The sequence below is a fragment of the Tachyglossus aculeatus genome, chromosome 2 (assembly GCF_015852505.1).
Source record: "Tachyglossus aculeatus isolate mTacAcu1 chromosome 2, mTacAcu1.pri, whole genome shotgun sequence".
Lineage (NCBI taxonomy): Eukaryota > Metazoa > Chordata > Mammalia > Monotremata > Tachyglossidae > Tachyglossus > Tachyglossus aculeatus.
The window spans coordinates 699,104-721,722 of record NC_052067.1 but is presented as its reverse complement, the minus strand read 5'-3'; the positions used below and the strand labels follow the sequence as shown (position 1 = coordinate 721,722).

General features: G+C 55.8%; 1 protein-coding gene across 2 annotated transcripts; it reads left to right on the top strand.

Annotated features, from left to right (window-relative positions):
* Nucleotides 1-43: 43 nt before the first annotated feature.
* Nucleotides 44-22,535, top strand: PEX1 (peroxisomal biogenesis factor 1). 2 transcript variants are annotated; one of them, XM_038762426.1, is made up of 24 exons: nucleotides 44-329; nucleotides 5,568-5,708; nucleotides 6,475-6,558; nucleotides 6,920-7,034; nucleotides 7,126-7,799; nucleotides 8,858-8,977; nucleotides 9,928-10,036; nucleotides 10,232-10,341; nucleotides 10,914-11,011; nucleotides 11,629-11,761; nucleotides 12,323-12,419; nucleotides 13,199-13,369; nucleotides 14,015-14,169; nucleotides 14,839-15,028; nucleotides 15,141-15,307; nucleotides 16,059-16,193; nucleotides 16,778-16,842; nucleotides 17,584-17,726; nucleotides 17,810-17,916; nucleotides 18,390-18,566; nucleotides 18,810-19,085; nucleotides 20,704-20,862; nucleotides 21,841-21,965; nucleotides 22,149-22,535. In XM_038762426.1, exons 1-24 carry the CDS (start codon nucleotides 186-188, stop codon nucleotides 22,243-22,245), a joined length of 3,792 nt encoding a protein of 1,263 aa, XP_038618354.1. In that variant the 5' UTR covers nucleotides 44-185; the 3' UTR covers nucleotides 22,246-22,535. The 2 variants fall into 2 exon arrangements, with proteins under 2 accessions (XP_038618354.1, XP_038618361.1); XM_038762433.1 differs by having other exon boundaries at nucleotides 45-329; nucleotides 18,876-19,085.
* Nucleotides 22,536-22,619: the final 84 nt, after the last annotated feature.

Below are 22,619 nucleotides of genomic sequence, written 5' to 3'. Positions count from 1 at the left end.
CAGTCAGTCAGTCAGACGGTCAGTCAGTCGTCAGTCAGTCAGTCAGTCGTGTTGATTGAGCGCCGAAGGAGGGCTGGCTGAGGCGAGGCCTCGCGCTAAAAGGACCGGTCAATGGCGGCGGCCCTGAGAAGCCCGACCAGCTGCTTGTGGCGGCCATAGGACGGGGGTTCTTGGGCCAAGGCGGCATGTGGGACGGCGAGGACCGGCTCGGGACGACGACGACGACGACGGCGGGCGGCGAGGCCGCCGTCACCGTCGCCCTCGTCAGCGCCCGCGACTGCTTCCTCCGCCTGCCGCCTTCCCTCACGGCCCGGCTGCGGCTCCAGCAGGTAAGCTCAATCGTCATCATCATCAATCGTATTTATTGAGCGCTTACTGTGTGCAGAGCACTGGACTAAGCGCTTGGGAAGTACAACTTGGCAGCATATAGAGACGGTCCCTACCCAACAGTGGGCTCACAGTCTAAAAGGGGGAGTCGGTCAATCAGTCAATCGTATTTATTGAGCGCTCACTGTGTGCAGAGCACTGGACTGAGCGCTTGGGAAGTCCAAGTTGGCAGCGTATAGAGACGGTCCCTACCCCACAGCGGGCTCACAGTCTAGAAGGGGGAGACGGAGAACAAAACCAAACATATTAACAAAATAGAAGAGATATGTACAAGTAAAATAGAGTAATAAATATGTACAAACATATACAGGTGCTGTGGGGAAGGGAAGGAGGAATCTATCAATCGTATGTATTGAGCGCTTACTGTGTGCAGAGCACTGGACTGAGCGCTTGGGAAGTCCAAGTTGGCAGCATATAGAGACGGTCCCTACCCCACAGCGGGCTCACAGTCTAGAAGGGGGAGACGGAGAACAAAACCAAACATATTAACAAAATAGAATAGATATGTACAAGTAAAATAGAGTAATAAATATGTGCAAACATATACAGGTGCTGTGGGGAAGGGAAGGAGGAATCTATCAATCGTATTTATTGAGCGCTCACTGTGTGCAGAGCACTGGACTAAGCGCTTGGGAAGTCCAAGTTGGCAACATCTAGAGACGGTCCCTACCCAACAGTGGGCTCACAGTCTAGAAGGGGGAGACGGAGAACAAAACAAAACATATTAACAAAATAGAATAGATAGGTACAAGTAAAATAAATAGTGTAATAAATATGTACAAATATATATACAGGTGCTGTGGGGAAGGGAAGGAGGAATCAATCAATCGTACTTATTGAGCGCTTACTGTGTGCAGAGCACTGGACTAAGCGCTTGGGAAGTCCAAGTTGGCAGCATATAGAGACGGTCCCTACCCCACAGCGGGCTCACAGTCTAGAAGGGGGAGACGGAGAACAAAACAAAACATATTAACAGAATAGAATAGATATGTACAAGTAAAATAAATAGAGTAATAAATATGTACAAACATCTATACATACATACAGGTGCTGTGGGGAAGGGAAGGAGGAATCAATCGTACTTATTGAGCGCTTACTGTGTGCAGAGCACTGGACTAAGCGCTTGGGAAGGCCAAGTTGGCAACATCTAGAGACGGTCCCTACCCAACAGCGGGCTCACAGTCTAGAAGGGGAAGACGGAGAACAAAACCAAACATATTAACAAAATAGAATAGATATGTACAAGTAAAATAAATAGAGTAATAAATATGTGCAAACATATACAGTTGCTGTGGGGAAGGGAAGGAGGAATCAATCAATCGTACTTATTGAGCGCTTACTGTGTGCAGAGCACTGGACTAAGAGCTTGGGAAGTCCAAGTTGGCAGCATATAGAGACGGTCCCTACCCCACAGCGGGCTCACAGTCTAGAAGGGGAAGACGGAGAACAAAACCAAACATATTAACAAAATAGAATAGATATGTACAAGTGAAATAAATAGAGTAATAAATATGTACAAACATATACACATATATACAGGTGCTGTGGGGAAGGGAAGGAGGAATCAATCAATCGTATTTATTGAGCGCTCACTGTGTGCAGAGCACTGGACTAAGCGCTTGGGAAGTACAAGCTGGCAACATATAGAGACGGTCCCTGCCCAACAACGGGCTCACAGTCTAGAAGGGGGAGACAGAAAACAAAACATAGTAATAAAATTAATACAATAGATATGTACAAGTAAAAAAAATAGAGTAGTAAATGTGTACAAACATAGGTGATGTGGGGAAGGAGGAATCAATCAATCGTATTTATTGAGCACTCACTGTGTGAATAGATATGTACAGGATGAATAAATAGAGTAATAAATCCGTACAAACATATATACATATATACAGGTGCTGTGGGGAAGGGAAGGAGAAATCAATCGTATTTATTCATTCATTCATTCAATCGTATTTATTGAGCGCTTACTGTGTGCAGAGCACTGGACTAAGCGCTTGGGAAGTACAAGTTGGCAGCATATAGAGACGGTCCCTACCCCACGGCGGGCTCACAGTCTAGAAGGGGGAGACAGAACAAAACCGAACATATTAACAAAATAAAATAAATAGAATAGATATGTACAAGGAAAATAAATAAATAAATAAATAGAGTAATAAATATGTACAAACATATACAGGTGCTGTGGGGAAGGGAAGGAGGAATCAATCATATTTATTGAGCGCTTACTGTGTGCAGAGCACTGGACTAAGCGATTGGGAAGTCCAAGTTGGCAGCATATAGAGACGGTCCCTACCCGACAGTGGGCTCACAGTCTAGAAGGGGGAGACAGAGAACAAAACCAGACATATTAACAAAATAAAATAAATGGAATAGATGTGTACAAGTAAAATAAATAAATAGAGTAATAAATATGTACAAACATATATACAGGTGCTGTGGGGAAGGGAAGGAGGAATCAATCGTATTGAGCGCTTACTGTGTGCAGAGCACCGGACTAAGAACTTGGGATCTACAAGTTTGGCAACATATAGAGACGGTCCCTACCCAGCAGTGGGCTTACAGTCTAGAAATGTACTTTATACCCCACTGCTTCCCCTGATCACCTTGTAACCTCCCCAGCTTTTAGAAGACTGTCTAGGTCCTGTCAGCCCCGGCCCGCTTCTCCTAATAATAATAATGATGGCATTTATTAAGCGCTTACTATGTGCAAAGCACCGTTCTAAAAGCTGGGGAGGTTACAAGGCGATCAGGTTGTCCCACGGGGGACTCACAGCCTTCACCCCCATTTTCCAGATGAGGGAACTGAGGCCCAGAGAAGCGAAGTGACTCACCCTGAGTCACACAGCTGACAAGTGGCGGAGTTGGGATTTCATTCATTCATTCATTCAGTCGTATTTAGTGAGCGCTTACTGTGTGCAGAGCACTGTACTAAGCGCTTGGGAAGTACAAGCTGGCAACGTATAGAAACAGTCCCCACCCAACAGTGGGCTCACAGTCTGGAAGGGGGACACAGACAACAAAGCAAAATATAGTAGGGGCCGTCTCTATATGTTGCCAGCTTGTACTTCCCAAGCGCTTAGTACAGTGCTCTGCACACAGTAAGCGCTCAATAAATATGATTGATTGATTGATCAATAGCATCAAAATAGGTAAATAGAATTATATATGCACATCATTAATAAAATAAATAGAATAATAAATATGTACAAGTATACACAAGTGCTGTGGGGCGGGGAGGGGGATCCCCCTCCCCATTTTCTCCCATCATCATCAATGGTATTTATTGAGCGCTTACTTTGTGCAGAGCACTGTACTAAGCGCTTGGGAAGTACAAGTTGGCAACATATAGAGACAGTCCCTACCCAACCGTGGGCTCACACCCTCCGCCAGCCCGAGCTGAGCCCGCGGACGGTGGTTGCAGCTGGGCCTGCCCAGGGTGTGGGCTAAGCTGCCATCCACGTAGGGCTAGGGTTGAGATTGGGTCAGGAGGAAGACGGAGACAAGTCCGAGCGAAGAGCTGACACAGCAGATGCCCTTTGTCCCACAAACCCAAGGGCCGAGCCGATCCTTTTGCAGCCACCCTGGGGCTTGGCACAGTGCTTGACGCAGAGTAAGAGCCAAATAAATACCCGCATCGTTGCATACGTGCTCACTCTTTCTCCACCCCTGCCATCACCACACAGCTAAACTTGTGCAGGAGGGAGCCAGACAGTCCAGGCCTTGTTGTACCTTTCCTAATAATAATTGTGGTATTTAAGTGCCCACTATTTGCCAGGCACTGTACTAAGCGCTGGGATGGATACAAGAAAAGCGGGTTGGACACAGTCCCTGTTCATTCATTCAATCGTATTTATTGAGCGCTTGCTTTGTGCAGAGCACTGTACTAAGCGCTTGGGAAGTACAAGTTGGCAACATATAGAGACGGTCCCTACCCAACAACGGGCTCACAGTCTAGAGGGGGACTGTCTAGTCCCTGTCCCACATAATAATAATAATGACGATGGCATTTATTAAGCACTTACTATGTGCAAAGCACTGTTCTAAACGCTGGGGAGGTTATAAGGTGATCAGGTTGTCCCACGTGGGGCTCACAGTCTTCACCCCCATTTTAGAGATGAGGGAACTGAGGCACAGAGAAGTTAAGTGACTTGCCCAGAGTCACACAGCTGACAAGTGGTCGAGCCAGGATCTGAACCCACGACCTCCGACTTCAAAGCCCGGGCACTTTCCACTGAGCCATGCTGCTTCTCACATGGGTCTCACAGTTTTAATCCCCATTTTACAAATGAGGTAATGAGGCAAAGAGAAGTTGTGAGTTGCCCAAGGCCACACCAGCAGACAGATGGCGGAGCCAAGATTAGAACTCGTGATCTTCTGATTCCCAGGTCTGTGCTCAATCCAATGCTGCTTTCCTGACAGCCCTCAGCCACCAAGGGCCATGTGTCAGGGTGGAACGGTTCTGCCCTGCTCAGAGCAAGAGCTCAATAGCATGATGGATTGACATCCCTGGAAGGTCCCTCAGCGAAGAAAGCTGGCCACCATCAGTCAATATTATTAATAATAAGCGCTTACTATGCACCAAACGGTATACTAGATACAAATAATCAGCTAGGGGACTGTTCCTGTCCCACATGGAGCTCACTAAGTAGGAGGGAAAACAGGTATCGAATCCCCCCCTGTACACAGGAGGAAACTGAGGCATGGAGAAGTGAAATGACTTGCCCAGGGTCACATAGCAGACAAATTTCAGCACCTGGATTAGAACCCAAATCCTCTGACTCCCAAGCCCGAGGCTCTTTCCACTAGGTCGAGCTGCAGTCACCTAAGGCAGGCCAGCCGTCTGCAGGGGTGATTCCTTGGGGTTCAGGATCTCATTGGAGTCAGCTGGATGTCCAGTGCAGGTCACTGGTGTCAGGGGCCAGCACCCTCTGCCCAAATGTCCGTTGTTCCTATGGCCCTTTGAGAGTAGCAGAGAGTAATGACTGAGCAACTACCGAGGTCGGGGAGTGCCTGGGGAAAGGGTCTCGGGGGCTGCCGACTCCGCCCAGACCCCCGGCTGGGCCGCTTCTGTTCTGGGGGAAGGCGGGGGAGACCCAAGCATGACAGGGGCCGCCGAGTGAGGTTCTTGACCATCTTGACCTTTCGTCGCATTCTCCTTTTTCTCAAACGGCCAGCACCAAGCTATAGAAGTGGCCGGGAGCACCAAGCCGGTTTTCCTGAGCTGGGTGGAAGGTCGACCCGGTGGCCATGACGAGAACGTGGCTGAGATCAGCCGGAAGGCTGGCACCAGGCTGGGGCTCGCCGATGGAGACCAGGTAAAGGCCTTCACTGGACCCACCGTTGCGGTGGTTTGTTTCTCTCCCGGCAAGTGTGTCCTCTTGGCCACAGGGCAACCATGAAGACCATATCACCTTCTGGGGGATTTCAGTCTTCCCTGGGTTCACTTCAGGTTCCAAAGTCTGGTTGAACTGAAACAGGATAACGGGCCTACTACCTTGTAGGAGCCATCGAAGGTCATAAGCCTGTTACAGACAAGGAACATGTCTGCCAACTCTGTTGAATTGTACTCAGTTGAACTGCTTGTATCCACCCCAGCGCTTTGTGCGGTGCATGGCACATAGTAAGTGCTTAACAAGTATCATGATTATTATTATTGGTCTCCCAGGTACTTAGTCCAGTGCTCTGGACGCTAGTAAGCGCTCAGTAAGTACATCGATTGATGGAAGGTACTACGCACCCACTTTGGGATTGGGAGTCCCTGGAGGGCCAGGGGACTGTGTCCCAGTGCTTAGCGTGGTGTTCTGCCTACAGTAAGCACATAATAAATACTGTTCCTCCTACTACCACCCACCGGCAGTACTGGGAGTGCTCAGAAGTGAATTTGTAGACCTCACAGAGACACAGCGGGTCGCCTGCCCACGAGAAGCTTGCCCTCTAGAAGCAGATACAAACCCTTTATAACTAGAGTAAATGATCTAGGGGTCGATGGAATAAGCACACCCACGTGCACATGGGAGGAGTGTTGGTCTCTGTGGGTAAATTGTCATTTGCCAAGCCCACTCTCAAAAATTCCTTTTCCAGGTGTTTCTCAGGCCCTGTTCCCAGACGGCATCGTGCCGGCGGGTTGAGGTGGAACCTCTCTCGGTGGACGATTGGGAGATTCTGGTAAAAACAAAATCCACGATATTTCTTTCATAAGGCCGATCCCGCTCCCATCTCCATTTTGGCCTCTCTACCTAGTCCAATCCAATTTAATTCGTGAACTCTCTTTGGTTGCCGGGCTTCTGGCTACGTGCCCGGGAGCAGCTGGTAACCGGCGGGAAAAGAAGTCTCTCTTCTGGCCTTCTGAGACTGGGAGATCTGTGCGGGATAGGAACTGTGCCCCATCTGCACCTCTTGGTTCTCTCCCAGCACTTAGTACAGTGCTGGGCACATAGTAGGTGCTTACCAACAACACGATGGTTAGCATCATCATCGTTATTGTTATTATTACTGTTAGTGTTAGTCTAACGCACACTTGTCCTAGGAGCTACATGCCTCCTCTCTGGAGCAACGTCTTCTGGATCAGATCCGGGTAGTCTTTCCAGGAGCCGTTTTCCCCATCTGGGTCGACCAGCACACCCACGTCTACGTACGGATCGGTGAGTGCCTCAGAGGGTGGGCTATTCCGGTGGGCCGCTCCAGGCACCCGCGTGGGTCCTCATGCCACCTGGCCCGTCTCTCCCTCTCCAGGTGCCCTGCTGCCCGCCGCCCCTTTCGCCCGGCTGGAGCTTCATACCGAACTTTTTGTTTGTCCTAAGACCCGACAAGCTGGGGAAGGGGCCGCCGCCACGCCGCCTCAGGCCCAGGAGGGTGGGAGTCCTGGGGAGCCAGGGACCACGGGCTGCAGCCGGGAGGGTCCGCAAGGCAGAGCGCTGGTGCCAGACCACCCAGAGGCCTCAGGGGTCTCCTGGGTGATGTCCGCCTTCTGGAGTCTCGTCGGGAGAGCTTTTGCCGGCGGGACGGAAGGGGAGCAGGGAGCCTCTGGGAGCCCAAGTGGACCGGGCGCTGCCTCAAGCCTGCCGCCATCGCCCCTCCACGGGGACGCCCTCTTCCGGGTGTGCCGCACCCCGCCTCACGGAGTGGCACCCACGCTCCAAAAACCCCGGGCCATCCACGTCTCTCCGTGGAGCTGGGACTACTGGGAGCCAGAGCCCGAGGGTCCTGTGACTTACGGCCACCTGGAGACAGTGCCGTTCCCACGGCAGCAGCGGCACAACCGAGCCGAACCCGGGGCGGCCGTCCGAGACGAAGAGCCAGTGCGCGTGGCCCAGGTGGTGCCCATAGTCTGGAGCGGCCTGGCAGACTTGAAGGATACCCTGACATCTCACCAACTCACAGGCGCGCTACACGCTGGGAGAGTCTGGGTCAGTCATCCCCTTGGGGGCAGGGGTTTGGGCTCCGTGCGGTAAACTTTGGGCTCAGTTGGGTGCTGATCCAAGATTGATGAGGTGCCTCTGCAGTCCTCCTCCCCCTTCCCTTCCCAACGGCCAACCCTGGACGGTCCTTGCCCTGGCCTGTCCAGAGCCCATCGGGCCGGACCTGCCTGGTGCTGGCTCCAGGGAACCTCCCCACTTGGGTCCCAGCAGCAGAAGAGGAGAGGAAATGATAAGACAGGGTGACAAGGCAGGGAGAACTAGGAGGGAAGGGAGGAACAACAGAGTGGGAGTGAAGGGAGGGGGGAAGAAGGGAAAGGGGAGGGAGAGAGAGAGAGAGACAGAGAGAAAGAGAAAGAAAGGAAGAAAGAAGAGAGAATATTTCTTTCTTGCTCTCAGGGCTGAATGGAAAGTGGGCAGATTGAAAGTCGGAATTCACCCTTAGTAGTTGCCCGTCATTTATGGTAACCCATAGAGGCCTTTGATGTTGTCAGGTGCCCTCCCTTTGCCAGGAAAGAGAGGCCAGGTCTGCGTCAGGGGAGGTGGTAGGGGAAGAGCGACTGGAAGCCCTGTGGGCAGCTCTGCTCATCTCCTCCCCAAAGGGGCCGGGTTTGGGGTACCTGACTTGTTCCGGGTAGCCCAGTTGCCATGGGGCCCAAGGCTGTTGCCAGGAATCTTTTCCCAGTTTCAATTGTCCTAATTGGAGGGTTCCCCCACGAGGGTGTGGGTGCAGACGTAGATTGGCGCATTTCTCTCACGGGCTCCTCCTCTTTCTCCCTCTTCCCAGAGTGCTGGGGTGTGCAGGATCGGAGGATCAGTGCAGATGGAGCCAAAGGAGGCCATTGCCACCTTGCTGCCTGGGGCCCAAGCCATTATTATTATTGTTATTACCATTACTATTATTGCTATTATTGGGCCCATGGGGATGGGGAGTCAGCCTGTCCAGAGCTGACCGGCAGGGTCTGTGGGAGGGAAATCTGGGGTTGTTTTGTGCTCCAAATCGACATCTGGCTTCATCCATGAATTTTCCCAAATTCCCCACATCACAGATTCCAGGCAGCCTGAGGAAGAGCCTGAACATTGGCATGCACACGACGGTCAGAATCAGACCCACAGAGAGCAGCCCCCAGACCCCAACGGCCCTTCAGCTGCAACCCAGGGAGACGTTGGTAAATCTGGGGCCCCCGGCGTATACCGTGGCCAACATCTCTAGCCCGTTCGTTTGCTCGGGATTTTGGCGAACACAGCTCTGGTTGAAGGAACCAGGCGATGTCTTCCCCAGAGCCAGCCCCCCAGACAGGGAGAATCAGCTCACATGTCTGGGGCCCCGACGGTGTGGCCAGAGGGAGAGGCTCTGGGGCTGGAAGTTAGGTGACCTGGGTTGTGGTCCCACCTCTGTCCCAGCCTGCATTGTGATTCTGGGCAGTCACTCTCCTCGGGACCTCAGTGACCTCCTCTGGCAATCTCTTAGATGGTGAGGCCCGCAGGGGCCAGGCCCTGTTAGGGTCATTCTGAGTGTTCCAGTTACACTGACCCTGGCAATGGACTCCTACCCATCACACCCTAAGGGGAGCTGGGACCAACGTAGATTACTCATGATCCTATGAGCTCCGGGCTTCGGGGTTCCTGGGCTGGTGACCCGGGCTCAGCCAATGGGGTCCTTCTCCCACCCCTCCTGTTGGAGGTCAGCGGCATGGGCTGATCTGTCACGTGGCGCTATCCTGGGCAGAATTTCCAGGAGAGTTCCTTAGCTGGCAGAGTTGGGGAGAGCCGCATGGATTCTGAAGTCCCATAGTCAGTTTTATCCTTACTTGTCTTACTCCTGCAAAAACCTGTTCCCCATCTCACTTCTGCATGTCTGGAGCAATCTCTTTCCTGCAGAGGGAAGTGGTGAAGCAGGAGCATTTTAACACTTCTCCCGTGACGAAACCCTCGCCCGTGCTGCCCTCCTGCCCTCCCTGGGGCGTTGCCTTCGCCTCCTCTGGGATAGGCGGAGGGGGTTCTGTTCCCTCCTCTGGTTGCTCCTTTCCCCGCCTGCCCGTCTCCCTCGCCTCTGGCGGGGGGACACTCATTCCTCACCTGGTCTTTCAGTGCTTTTTTTCCATTCCTTGTGCCGCAGAAAGACGTGGATGAAGAAGATGTCCGATCGGCTTTCAGGGCCTGGCTCTGCTTGGCCGGTCCCTGGATCCTGACTGAGGAGGAGCGCATCCAGCTGCAAGTGGGAGAAGGCGAGTACTCCCACCTCCAAGTCCACCGGTTGTCTTCCCCTTCCAGAGAGGCTCCCTGGCCTGGCTGTGGACCGTGTGGTCCCAATGAGAATGGTTACTGAGTGGGAGATGGCAAAGACGCCTCAGGACGGTGTCTAAATCCTGCGTTCCAGCAGCGGCCAAGTTTCACATGCGGCTCCACTGTCTCCTCCCCAGGAATGAAGGAATTCTACCTCAGCGCCGTCCAGCCTCCTGAACCCGAGCCAAGCGGGGAGGAGAGTGTGTTCACTCTGAGCTCCAGCGTCCTACAGGAGACCAGTATTCAAGTAACCACTGGGGGATGCTTTGGGTGGAGATGTGACATGTGGATTTGGGTAGGAGCTGGGGGCCTCAAGGTACCTACCTACCAGCCAGAGTGATCAAAGTGGGTGCTTCCTTTCAAATGCCACTGCTCTCATAGGGCGTGGACTCAGCCCATGGCCTGCTCCGGGAACCTAGGGCCTCAGCTTCCTCATCCTTAAACTGGAGAGACTGATCCCTGTCTCTTCCTCACAGGAATGTTGAGAAGGGAGAATGAGATCACAGTCGGGAAAGGCTTCGGTCAAAGAAGAGCTAAGCTCAGAGCGCTAGGAAGTTAAGGGATCAGTCTTTCTTCAGATACCGGCCAATTGAAATGGCCAATACTTTAGGGAAAAAACAAATTCCCCTTTTTGGGTTCCCACCCGACCCGTTGTCTGTGTTTTAGTCAGTTAGTGGTATTTACTGAGCACTCACTATGCCTTAGTCCATCATTTCTGTCTAGCTAGGAACTTTTTTTTAACGTTCTCCGGGTTTGCCCAGAACCCTTCCTGCTTCTCCTCCTCTGCAAGGCTAACAGTGCTGTGGTCTCTTTCCCCAGGTTCTTCTCCACCCCAGGACACTGGAGGACAACAAGGAAGCAGCGGCCTGCGAAGACCTGGAGGCGAGCCTCCCTTTTAGGAAACTGAGCTCCTTAGGGTGAGGAATCCGGACCGAGCTGCCCGAGCTCCCTACATGGCCGGGCCTCCGGGGCTTCTGGGTAAATGTTCAAATGGATGCCGGCCCCTCTGGCCAGGGTCTGGGGGAACCTGGTCCTCGCCTGGTCCTCACCGTTCCCCTCTCCCTGCAAATGAAGCAGCGTGGCCTAATGGATAGATCTTGGGCCTAGGAGTTAAAAGGATGTGGGTTGTAGTCCCAGCTCTGCCTCTTATCAGCTGGGTGACCTTGGGCAAGTCACTTCACTTCTCTGGACCTCAGTTACCTCATCTGTAAAATTGGGATTAAGACTGTGAGCCCCACATGGGACAGGGACCGCATCCAACCCGATAACCTTGTATCTTTCCCAGTGATTTGTACAGTGCTTGGCACCTAGTAAGAATTTAGCAAATACCATAAAAAAAAAGCACGTGGTTTTAGGAGAGGTTTTGAGGATTATTCTGTTGATTGATTACTGCTAGCCTGCCTCTGGCTGAGGGGGTGGGGGTGGGGTCTCCTTAAATTGCCGTCACTAAAAGAGAAAGCTTCAAGGTAGTGGAGAGGCCCGGTTTTACCTGGCTCTGCATCCACTTCCCTCTGACCGTGTTCTGTGCCTGCAGGGGCGTGTCGGACCTCGGGGCCACCTTGCTGGACCACGTCACCCACAGCCTGTTGGGGCGGCCCCTGTCGCGGGCTCTGGCCTCAGCCGTGGTGGGCCTGCGCAACGGAGCCGTCCTGCTGACGGGACCTAAGGTGCGTGAGCCAAACCCGGCCCGAATGCTGGGGACGACCCAGCGCTTCCTCTGGGCCAGATACCCCAGGGAACATGTCTACAAGCTCTATTCTACTGGACTCTACCAACCACTTAGTACAGTGCTCTGCACCCAGTAAGGGCTCAATAACTACCATCGATTGATGGGTGCTGGGCTAGACGCAAAAGACTGAGATCAGACTCGGGCCCTGTCCCACAGGGGGCTCACTGGAGGGAGGGAGAGAGGAAGGAAGGGGACAGAGGGAGGAGGAGAAGAAGGGGAGGGGAGAGAAGGAGGGATCTCATTTCCAGTGTGCAGTGGAGAAAACTGAGGCCAGAAGAAGTTGAATGACTGGCTGTGGTGTGAAGGAAAGATTCCCTCTCTGGCATTTCCGAGAATCGTTCTCCCGGCATTCAGCACCCACCTTCCCCTCCACCCCGTGATTGAGTCCCCTGGCATCCAGTCAGCTGTTACCTCATGGGTTTGAGCCCCGAAGGGCCAATTCTCCCATCAGCTTCTGGCCTCCGCCCGCCAGAAGCCTCAGTGCAAACGCATCCTGCAGGGCAGCGGGAAGACGGCCGTGGCCAAGGCCGTCTGCAAAGAAGCGTCTGATGGACTGGATGCTCATGTGGAAGTCATTGACTGCAAAGCCCTGAGAGGTAGGGACAGGGTACTGCTCCCTCGGCGTGCTTGTCCTTCTGTCCCCCCTGCCCAAGGGAACAGACCCTCCACCTCAATGGGGCAGTGGTTGCGGCTGGGTGAGCCAGCGGGAACCGTAGGGGCAGCGGGGACAGCCGTGAAGAAGCTCAGTGAACTGTTCCGCCCTGGGCCCGTGGCCAACAAGGGAGAAGCAGTGGTGACCTTTTAGAAGCAGTGGTGACCTTCCCCCTTTTAGACTGTGAGCCCACTGTTGGGTAGGGACTGTCTCTATGTGTTGCCAACTTGTACTTCCCGAGCGCTTAGTACAGTGCTCTGCACACAGTAAGCGCTCAATAAATACAATTGATGATGATGGTGATGATGACCTCTCCAGGCAAGTCGCTGCAGGGGGAGCCCACTTGAGGGTAGGGTCGTGCCAGAGGGCTCTGCTTTGGTATTTCTGCCCCCCCCCACCCATCCCCACAAGCCCCCATCCCCACAAGCTCTCACCCCAACCCCACCACCCATGCCTGTAACTCCCTGCTGGGTCCGGGGGTGGGAAGGCCCCTGGCCCGCCTCCCCTCCCTGCAGCTTGAGTCTATTGGTCCACGGTCCGGCAGGCCACTTCAACTTCCAACTCAGCTCTGCCAGCTGACCTGCCTGCTCCGGGCCAGCCGTGTTCCAGACTAAGTGATGGTGGCGGCGCTGGTGGTGACTAGGATCCCGAGGGCCTGGCAGCCCCGCTCGACGATACCACTGCCGACCCTGAGGGTCAGATGCCATGGTGGTGGTGTTTCAGGGAAGAGGTTCGAGAACATCCAGAAGTTCCTGGAAGCAGCTTTTGCCGAAGCGGTGTGGAAACAGCCAGCCGTGGTCCTTCTGGATGACCTGGATCACCTGGTGGGAGCACCAGCCTCTCCAGAGCACGAGCACGGCCCTGACGCTCTGCAGAGCCAACGGCTGGCGCACGGTAATGGCCCCCGCTGACACGCCGCCCATGTGAACGGTGACTGTGGTAGCAGCACTTGTGGCGACGGTGCCCCAGGGAAAGGCGCAGGTGGATGGTAGATAGCCCACGGCTCCCCCGCCCTGTCTTTTCCATTTGGAGGTGGACGGGCTCCCACCAACATTGTCACATGGTGATCTGTGACCACTGCCCAGTCAGCCAAATGGGTGTGTGTGGCAAGTGGCAAGATCCCACGGGCCTCCACCAGAAAACTGTGGGCTTGAGGGTGGTGCTGTGGTCCCAGCCCAGGGACTGCCCCATTCCCTCTCTGTACAGAAACGTCCCAGGGCCCCCTTGGGGGACGGGCAGCTGCCGGGACAGGTCCAGGGGACCCTTGTCCACCACTTGTGTCCACCCTTTTCCGGGAGCAAAGACAACCGGGCGGAACCAACCCTCCCCTGCTCCAGATACCTGTTGACTGCTCGCTGCCCCTTAGGGAGAAAGTGGCCCCTTGGCCCCTGCACTCCGGGACCTTACGGTCTGATAGAGGCCTTCCCCATGGTCCTTAGCTTGCGGTTGCCCTTCGGGGTCCAGCACATAACGCGAGCCACCCCCTGAGTCACAGGGCCCGCTTTGCTTCTCTCTCTCTCTCTCTCTCTCTCTCTCTAGTTCTGAAGGATCTGGTCAAGGAAGTGGCTTCTATAGGCAGCTTCATTGCCATGATCGCCACCAGCCAAAGTCAGCATTCCCTGCACCCCCTGCTCAGCTCCGGCCGGGGGTCGCCCACGTTTCAGTGCTTTCAAGGTATCCAGGCCCCAGACCAGGTAATTCAGGCCCCCAAAATATCTGTATGGGCGTGGGTGGGGCCGGCAGGAACCGGGGCGAGGGTGGCCCCAAGGTAGGTGACTCAGCCCTGAGGGCTTTGTTTCTGTTCACGTTTCTGCCCAGAGGGAGCCTCAGCTCCCTGCCCCTGGCCTCTGTCTGCCAGGTCTGCCTGGAACAGGTTTCTAAGGCTGTGGTGGGATGTTGGCCCTGCTTTTGCCTCATTGTTCCCGCCGAGCTAGGGAGAGACAAACATAGAGTGAGCGAGCGAGCAAAGGAGGGAGGGAGCCTTGCCCAGGGGCTGCCATACACGATAGAAAAGACTGTGAGCTATTGCCATCATGTGTGCGCGTGTGCGCACACGTGTGCCATCCCCTTGCCCCAACCTGTGGTCATAGGTGTGCCTCACAGTTGTGTGGACGCGGCCCGGCGGCTACAGCAACACCAACCAACAAACCGTAGCGGTGTTCGCAGGGAGGCTGGATCTGGGCAGTCTCCTCATGGTTTCTAGGTGTGAGGGCCCCTGAAAGTGGACTTTCAGTTGTTGGCCCGGCGGGTCCCGGGTTCCCGCCTCCATTTCTGCTGGCGGCGGTCGGTCGGCGGAGGTGGCGCCGGGAACCCGGAGGCTGGAGGCAGGTGGGGGGTCCCAGCCCTGGCCGTGTCTCCTGCAGGAGCAGAGGGGGGACATCCTGCGCTGCGCCATTGCCGACGCACTTCACAATGGCCCGGACCAGCTGCACGCCCTCGACCTCCCCAGCATCGCCAAGGCAACCGAAGGGTTCGTAGCCCACGACTTCACCCTGCTCGTGGCCCGTGCCACCCACGCTGCCCTCTCTGCCCGGGCCGTGGGCGCCTCCAGAGGTGAGTGCCCCACCCAGGGGCCCCCAGCCTCCCGTGCCGGCCCCGGTCCTTCCCCGGGATCACGGGTTGGGAGAGGCAGCCCCCTGGAGACGGGTTCCATTTCCAAAAGCAGAGCTCGTCTTGTCGACGTCGGACTTTGAGAAGGCCCTGGAGGGATTTACGCCCGCCTCTCTGAGAGCTGTGGGTCTGCATCAGCCCAGAGGCCCGGGCTGGAGCGGGGTCGGCGGCCTGCACCAAGTGCGGGAGGTTCTCATCGACACCATCCAGCTTCCTGCCAAGGTGGGTCCCCGACTAGGGACACTCCCTTCCCTGCCCACCGAAGGGCACAGGTGTGGGCCGGTCTTCTCCCCGTACAGCGGGCATCTCTGAACTGGCGGGTGGCACTGCCCTGGCCACTGGAGGACTACATATTCATCGGTCAGTAGGATCTGTTGAGCGCTTATTGTGAGCAGAGCACTAGACTGAGCGCTTGAGAGAGGACAGTAGAGTAAATGGGCACGATCCCTGCCCTCAGGGGGTGTACGGTCTATCCCAGATGCCAGCGGAGTTCAAGCTCTGCCTTTGTGTTCCATTTTCTCATCAGTAGTGTGCTTGAGCCTGCAGCTGGTTCAGTGTGTTCTGTGCTTAGTGAGTGATGGTACTTACTGAGCACCTACTTAGTGCCCAGCACTGCGCTCAGAACCAGGGTTGGTACAGGACAGGCAGATCAGAACCAGCCCTAGTCTCACACAGGGCTCCCAGTCAGAGAGGGAGGGGCAGCAAGGGTCTCACCCCCATTTTACCATGGAGGAAGCAGGCCCGGAGAGATTAAATGACACGACCATTGGCATTGGAGCCGGAACTAGAACCCGGGTCTCCTTACTCCCAGTCTCAGGTGCCGCCCACTAGGCTGTGTGGCCTCTCGGCAGTCCAAAGTGAAGTGGGGAGGGAAGGACACAGAGGCAACTTGGGCCGAACGGCTTCTCCGGGGAGAGCTGGATCTCCTGCTCGATCTGGGGGAAGTTCTGCAGTGTCCGGCTCTGTTTTTCAGTATCCGAGTCTGTTTGCCAACCTGCCCATTCGCCAGAGAATGGGAGTGCTGCTCTACGGGCCCCCCGGAGTGGGGAAAACCCTGCTGGCTGGAGCCATCGCCCACGAGAGCGGGCTGAACTTCATCTGCGTCCAGGTCTGCGAGGGGGGCCGTTATTCTCCTGGGCAGGGCTCCTGGAATCTGCCCCACCCGACTGGGGCCTCACCAGGCCCGAGTTGGTGACAGGTGGCGGGGGTCACGGCCGAGGACCCCAGGGGGCTGGGCCTCCCTCTCCTCCCCCGTCCACGAGCTGGGGGAGGGTTGGAGCCAGTGTTCTGGATCCCCCCGGGACCTGCCGGCTGCCTGCAAAGGACCGGACCGCCCCTGCTCCCTATCCAGGGCTCGGGCTGGACAGCCACGGGGGGCTACATGGCTGCGGTGGGGGGTTTGCGTGGCTGCTGGGGATTGCACAGCTGCGGGGACTCGCATGGCTGTAGGGGCTGACCCTATCATCTCAAAGACAGGCCTTTGGAATTGGGGCCATTTAACACCTCCCTCCCTCCTTGCTTCCCATCCTCTACCTCTGCCTTCACTGGAGGGTTCTTTGGAGTCCCGAGCGGGGGTCTAGATAGCCCTGGGTGGCTTGTCCTGTGTCCATTTCCCTTCCTGTCCCATCCTCCCTCCCCCCACCCCCCCCACCACACACACTACACCACACCAGCACCCCGGTGTCCCGGCAGGGGCCAGAGCTGCTCAGCAAGTTCATCGGAGCAAGTGAGCAAGCCGTTCGGGACGTGTTTTCCAGGTAGGCTCCCCGCTCCCCGGCAGTCTGTTGCTGGCACGGCATTCCCACTCAGCCCACCCCCACCCCTCGCGGTCCCAGCACCTGGCTTTGTTCCCGGGGGGCGCGGAGCCGACGGGGCACACCTCTGGCACACCAGCCCCGGGGACGCTTGTCACTCATGTGAAAGCCGGCTTCACATGTGGGGCTGTGCATGAGGGAATCCCACCTTGATTCCCTGCCTCACATGACTCCGTCTGCTTTCCTTGGTTTCTTCCAGCTCCTCTAGTCTCCTTTCCTTTTTTATTTTTAAATGGTATCTAATAAGTGCTTGTCGTGTGTCAAACACTGTTCTGTGTGCTGAGGTATAAGTAGAGGTCTGTCAGGCTGGACGCAGTCCCTGTCCCACACTGGGCTCACAGTTTAACTAGGAGTGAGAACGGGTATTTACTCCCCATTATAGTTGAGGAAAATGAGGTACAGAAAAGTTAAGCAGCTTGTCCAGGGTCACACAGGAAGCAAGTGGCAGAGCACACCCGCCCCTGAACCCTCGCCTAGCTCTTTTCCACTCCCCACCTGCCCGAGAGGTGACTTACCGGGAGCCAGGGGGGATCGCCCCTGCTTTAGCCAGACAGAGGGCTGCTCGTGGCCAGGTGGGAAGTGGGACGGGACAGACAGCCAGGGCCCACCATCCTGCCTGCCCGCCCCGGGCTGACGCGAGCCGTGTCACCCTGCCGCCTCCGCTGCCATGCCCGGTGGTTCTAGGGCTCAGGCAGCCAGGCCGTGCCTCCTCTTCTTCGACGAGTTTGATGCCATCGCCCCGCGCCGTGGCCACGATAACACCGGAGTGACCGATCGCGTTGTCAACCAGCTGCTCACACAGTTGGATGGCGTGGAAGGCTTGGAAGGTAATAAACCGGGCGGAGTCTCTCCCTCCATCTCTGGGCCGTGAATACTACAGACTTCAGTGAACTCCCCATTCTTTGTCCAGGGGTCTATGTGCTGGCAGCGACCAGCCGCCCTGACCTGATTGACCCCGCTCTGCTGAGACCTGGTCGACTGGACAAGTGCGTGTATTGCCCCCCTCCCCTGGACCAGGTAATTGGGGAACTTGACACCCCCTACTCTACCCCCAGCTCCAGCCAAGGGCTGGTGTGTCCCTGCCCACCCCCGCTCCTCCTGCCCTGGACCAGGTCACACAGAACCCGTGCCCACGGCCTTCTCATTTGCCCGCTGATGGCCCGCACTGACGACCTTGCCTCTCCTTGTGGGGTCGGGTCCTCCTGCCGGGTGGGGAGCCGGGGCGGAGGGAGGACGGGAAAGGGACCCAAGTGCTTTCTGGGCTGTGAGCTGTGGGGAAGAACAAGGAGCCATTTCAGGAAGTTCTGGGCAGTATAGACATTCTTGGCGGTGGTTCATTGGAGTCTGACTTTATGCAAAGCACCGCTCTGATAGGCCCTGGCAAATCTGTCCTGATCAGCCGGGACCTCTCCCCGCTCAGCCAGACGAGATCCAGACTTCTCCATCTGTCTGTCTGTCTGTCTGTCTGTCACCGGCCTCCTGGCTTCCAGGCTTCGCGCTTGGAGATCCTGCAGGCCCTGAGCGCCTCCCTGCCTCTGGCGGACGACGTGGACTTCCAGCCCCTGGCCGCGGCGACCGAGGCCTTCACCGGCGCTGACCTGAGGGCCCTGCTCCACAACGCCCAGCTGGAGGCCCTGCGGGGCCGACTGGCCTCGCCCCCCACCTCAGTGAGCACCTCGCTCGGCCCGGGGATGGATTTCCCAGGGAGGTGTCCGTCGCCGGGGCCTGCCTAGGACTGAGGCCGGGGACCGTGAAGGGGGATTGGAAATCGCCTCCCGGCTTTCCTTGCTCGCTCCCTCCCTTCGTCACCGGCTGGGCCCGAGGTGGGTCTGGGGGTGGGTCTCCCTGAAACCCCACCTGCCCTCGGGGACACTACCCGCCCTTCCTCCCACCCCGCTCCCCCCCGATAGCCCCGGCCCGCCGACCCTCCCGGAAGCTCTGAGCCGTGTTCCGGCCCGGCCGCGGGCACGTTCCAGGACCCCGGGTCTGGCTCGGACAGCGACCTGAGCCTGTCCTCCATGGTGCTCCTGAGCCACAGCAGCGGCTCGGACGACTCGGACCAGTCCCTGGTCTCCCTGGAGGCGGCCGAGCGGCTCCCCGAGGACACGGCCGCCTTCAGCGTCTACCGCCTTTACTTCGGCAGCTCCTACGAGTCCGAGCTCGGGAGTGGCACGTCTCCCTGCCCGGTACGGCCTGATCCGCCGGGTCCGTTCTGTCTGGGGCTGAGGCCTGCACAGGTGTTGCTGGCTGTGGGAGAAATGAGCCCACACCAGCAGTGGCTACCCCGAGGCTGGGGCCTGGGCCCAGATACAGTGTTGGAGGAAGGCTTTGTGTTTGTAGGGAGAGAGAGGCTCAAGGCAGCAACCAGGGTTTATCATCATCATCATCAATCGTATTTATTGAGCGCTTACTCATCATCATCAATCGTATTTATTGAGCGCTTATCCGGCCAATATCGATGGACTCAGAATTGCCACGTAAGGTGACTCAATCAGTGGTATTTACTGAATGCCCACCATGTGCCGAGCACTGTACTAAACACTTGGGAGAGTATGCTACCACAGGGTTAGTAGACATGTGTCCTGCCCGCGAGGAACTTACAGTCCAGTGGAAGCAACTGATGGTCCCTTGAGCGTATAGGTTCTTGACAAAACATTTTGGATAATAATTTTGGCATTTGTTGAGCGTTTACGGTGGGCCAGGCACTGTACTAAGCCCTGGGGTGAACAAGCAAATTGGGTTGGAGTCCCTGTCCCATGTTGGGTTCAGTCTCCATCCCCATTTTACAGGTGAAGGAACTGAGGCCCAGGGAAGTGAAGTGACTTGCCCAAGGTCACACAGCAGATGTGGCAGAGCCAAGGTTAGACCTCATGACCTTCTGACTCCCGGGCCCGTGCTGTATCCATTATGCCGTACTGCTTCATTTGGATGAATTTACAAGTTTTTTTTCTTGCTTCCTGGCGTCCTGACTCAGAGGAATTTTATTGTAGTTTTTGGACACATTCCAATTAGTGCCAGAGTAGTTGAAGACTGATCAAAGAGCATCAACCCAACTGAGAATGAAACTCATCTCCAAACCACCAAAGCCAAGCAGAAGAGGAGTGAACCCATGATTACCAGTGTATCCACAATTTATTTATATTAATGTCTGTCTCTCCCTCGAGACCGTAAGCGCAGTGTGGGCAGGGAACGTGTCTACCAGCTCTGTTATATTGAACTCTCCCAAGCACTTAGAAGCGTGCTCTGCACACAGTAAGCGCTCAGTGAATACAATTGATATAAACACAGTTGATATGAATTTAGCTGTTTTGTAGAAACAAAAACAAGTTTTGGATTGGTAACTTATTTCTCGAAACATTGCTGCCACTGGATGTTCCGAAATGTCAGATGATCTCGTCGTTTGATCGTTTCCTTCCCCGTATTGGCTCTTGTTTTCCATTGCTGCGCCCCCCCCCCCCCCCTTGTTTTGTTTTTTTTAATAATGGCATTTATTAAGCGCTTACTGTGTGCAGAGCACTGTTCTAAGCGCTGTCCCCTGCAGCTGGCGGAGGAGAGCGGGACTGTGTACTGGGACCCCCGAAACCAACCCCTCACCCCAGCCGCTGGATTTGGTCAGCGGGCCGGCGCTTGGCCACCCGCCTCCGCAGGCTGAGCACTGGACTGGGCACCTGGGAACGTGCCCTGGCCATCACAATCCAATGCTCACTCCTGGAGAAGACAGAGGAGGAAGTGGTAGTGCCCAGAAGGAGGTGGGACCCTGTCTGACCCTCCCTCCTCTTCCTCCTCCCCCATGGCCGGCTGCAGAGTTCCCAGGGAACATCCGGACCAAGCTCCGGGCCTCACGATGTGGCTGGCCCGCTGGGCCGAGAGCAGGACGGGGGCCGGGACCTCACACCGGAACAGAGGGACCAGCTTCGGGCGGACATCAGCGCCATCAAGGAGAGTTACAGGAGCCCCAGCAGGGTGAGTGGACATGCTTGCACCCCCTCCCAAACCCCCACTTTCCTCTACCCTCAAGACTGTTTCTTGCATTCATATGGGATTCATTCATTCAATTGTATTTATCGAGCGCTTACTGTGTACAGAGCACTGTACTAAGCGCTTGGGAAGTACAAGTTGGCAACATATAGAGACGGTCCCTACCCAACAGTGGGCTTACAGTCTAGAAGATGAGGATGAGGCCGATTGAGCTGTTGAGCGCCTGCTCCCTGCTATATTACACTCTCCTAAGTGCTTAGTACAGTGCTCCACACACAGTAATATGATTGCCTGGCTGCCAAGCTCTGGTCTGGGTGCTGGAGGAGGTACCGGACGGTGAGGTGGTGAGCTCAGGGACTGAGACGGGAGGGAAAGCGGGGCAGGGAGAGCAGGGATCCAAGCCTTATTTTGCAGATGAGGAAAGTAAAGCCTGAGAAGGCAGTTTAGAGGTTGTGAACTCCTGGAGCACAGGGACTGGGTCTAACTCGGTCGGTAGTACAGCGGGTAGGGAACGTGCCTACCGACCTGTTGGACTGTAGTCCCCCAAGTGCTTAGTTACATGCTCTGCATGCAGTAAACACTCAATATATACCATTGATTGATTGAATCAACTGTGTGCTGGGTGTACTAAGCGCTTGGGTAGGTACGGTTACCACTGAGTTGTTAGACATGTTCCTTGCCCACAAGGAGCTTTCAGTCTGCAGGCAGACAGGCTTTAAAGTAAATTAAAATAAAATCAAGCACTAACTACAGTGCTGAGCATTGTCAGCTTTCCAGAAATCCCACTGATTGATTGATGTAAGGTCACCCAGCAGGGCCCAGCCACCAGTAGAGTTCGCGGACATGATTCTCAGTCCTCAAGGAGCTCTCCCTGGGGCTTTTATCAATGTTACCAACGGGTGGTTCATGCGTGGTGTGACTTCCTGGGTGTCAGCTCTCTGACATTCATCATCTGTCTTCCAGGATGAGGTGCCCGTCTGTGGGCCAGCTAAGAGCCCGCTGCTCGTTTGCCAGGCGCACTTGATGGCAGCGCTGGGCCAGACCCGCCCCTCCCTCAGCACAGAAGACTGGAAGACATTTACTGAGCTGTGAGTGGCCACGGTATTTGGTGGGGCAGGGCCGGATGCCGGGCCACCCGCCCCTGGCCTGGCACGATCTTGGGTGGCGGTGGGAAGGGGCAGGCAGGGGTGCAGGGAAGGTGGTGCCAGGGGCCGGGGAGCCTCCCAGGGGACCGGCCCTTTGAGGTAAAGGATGGCATGTCTGGTTTGCAGCTATGACAGCTTCCAGAATCCAAGGAGGAGAAAAGGTCAAGGTGTGGCGGCAGTAGGGGCAGCTCTCAGGCCAGGCCAGAAGGTGACTTTGGCGTGAGCGGAGCAAACCGGGGGCTGGACAACCGGGATGGAGGTGGAAGCCAAGCTCCCCAGCTGCTGCCCCCATCAGCACCAGTCCCAGGACGGGCAGGGCAAAGCAGGGTACCTGTGGGCAGCTTGGGGTGGAGAGCCCAGGGTTGGCCCGGGAGGAGGGGTAGGCCTGGATCACCCCCCCAGGCTCGCACGTGGACTGCATTGTTGCCCCTGCGCTGTTCATTCAGCAACCCAGCAACGCTCTGTGACTGCAGACACGTTAATGCTGTGAATAAAGGGCTGCTGGGTTCAAAATTGTTTGAGCTTCCACCTCGCCGGCCCTGGATTGGGCAGTTCCCCAGAACCCTGCTTATTCGATCCATGGGCCCGTGCCTGCTT

Coding starts and splice junctions, on each gene's coding strand:
- PEX1 (XM_038762426.1), top strand. CDS start 186: ATGTGGGACGGCGAGGACCGGCTCGGGACGACGACGACGACGACGGCG. Junction 6,559..6,919: donor TGGACGATTGGGAGATTCTG/GTAAAAACAAAA, acceptor CACTTGTCCTAG/GAGCTACATGCCTCCTCTCT. Junction 16,194..16,777: donor TGAACTTCATCTGCGTCCAG/GTCTGCGAGGGG, acceptor GTGTCCCGGCAG/GGGCCAGAGCTGCTCAGCAA.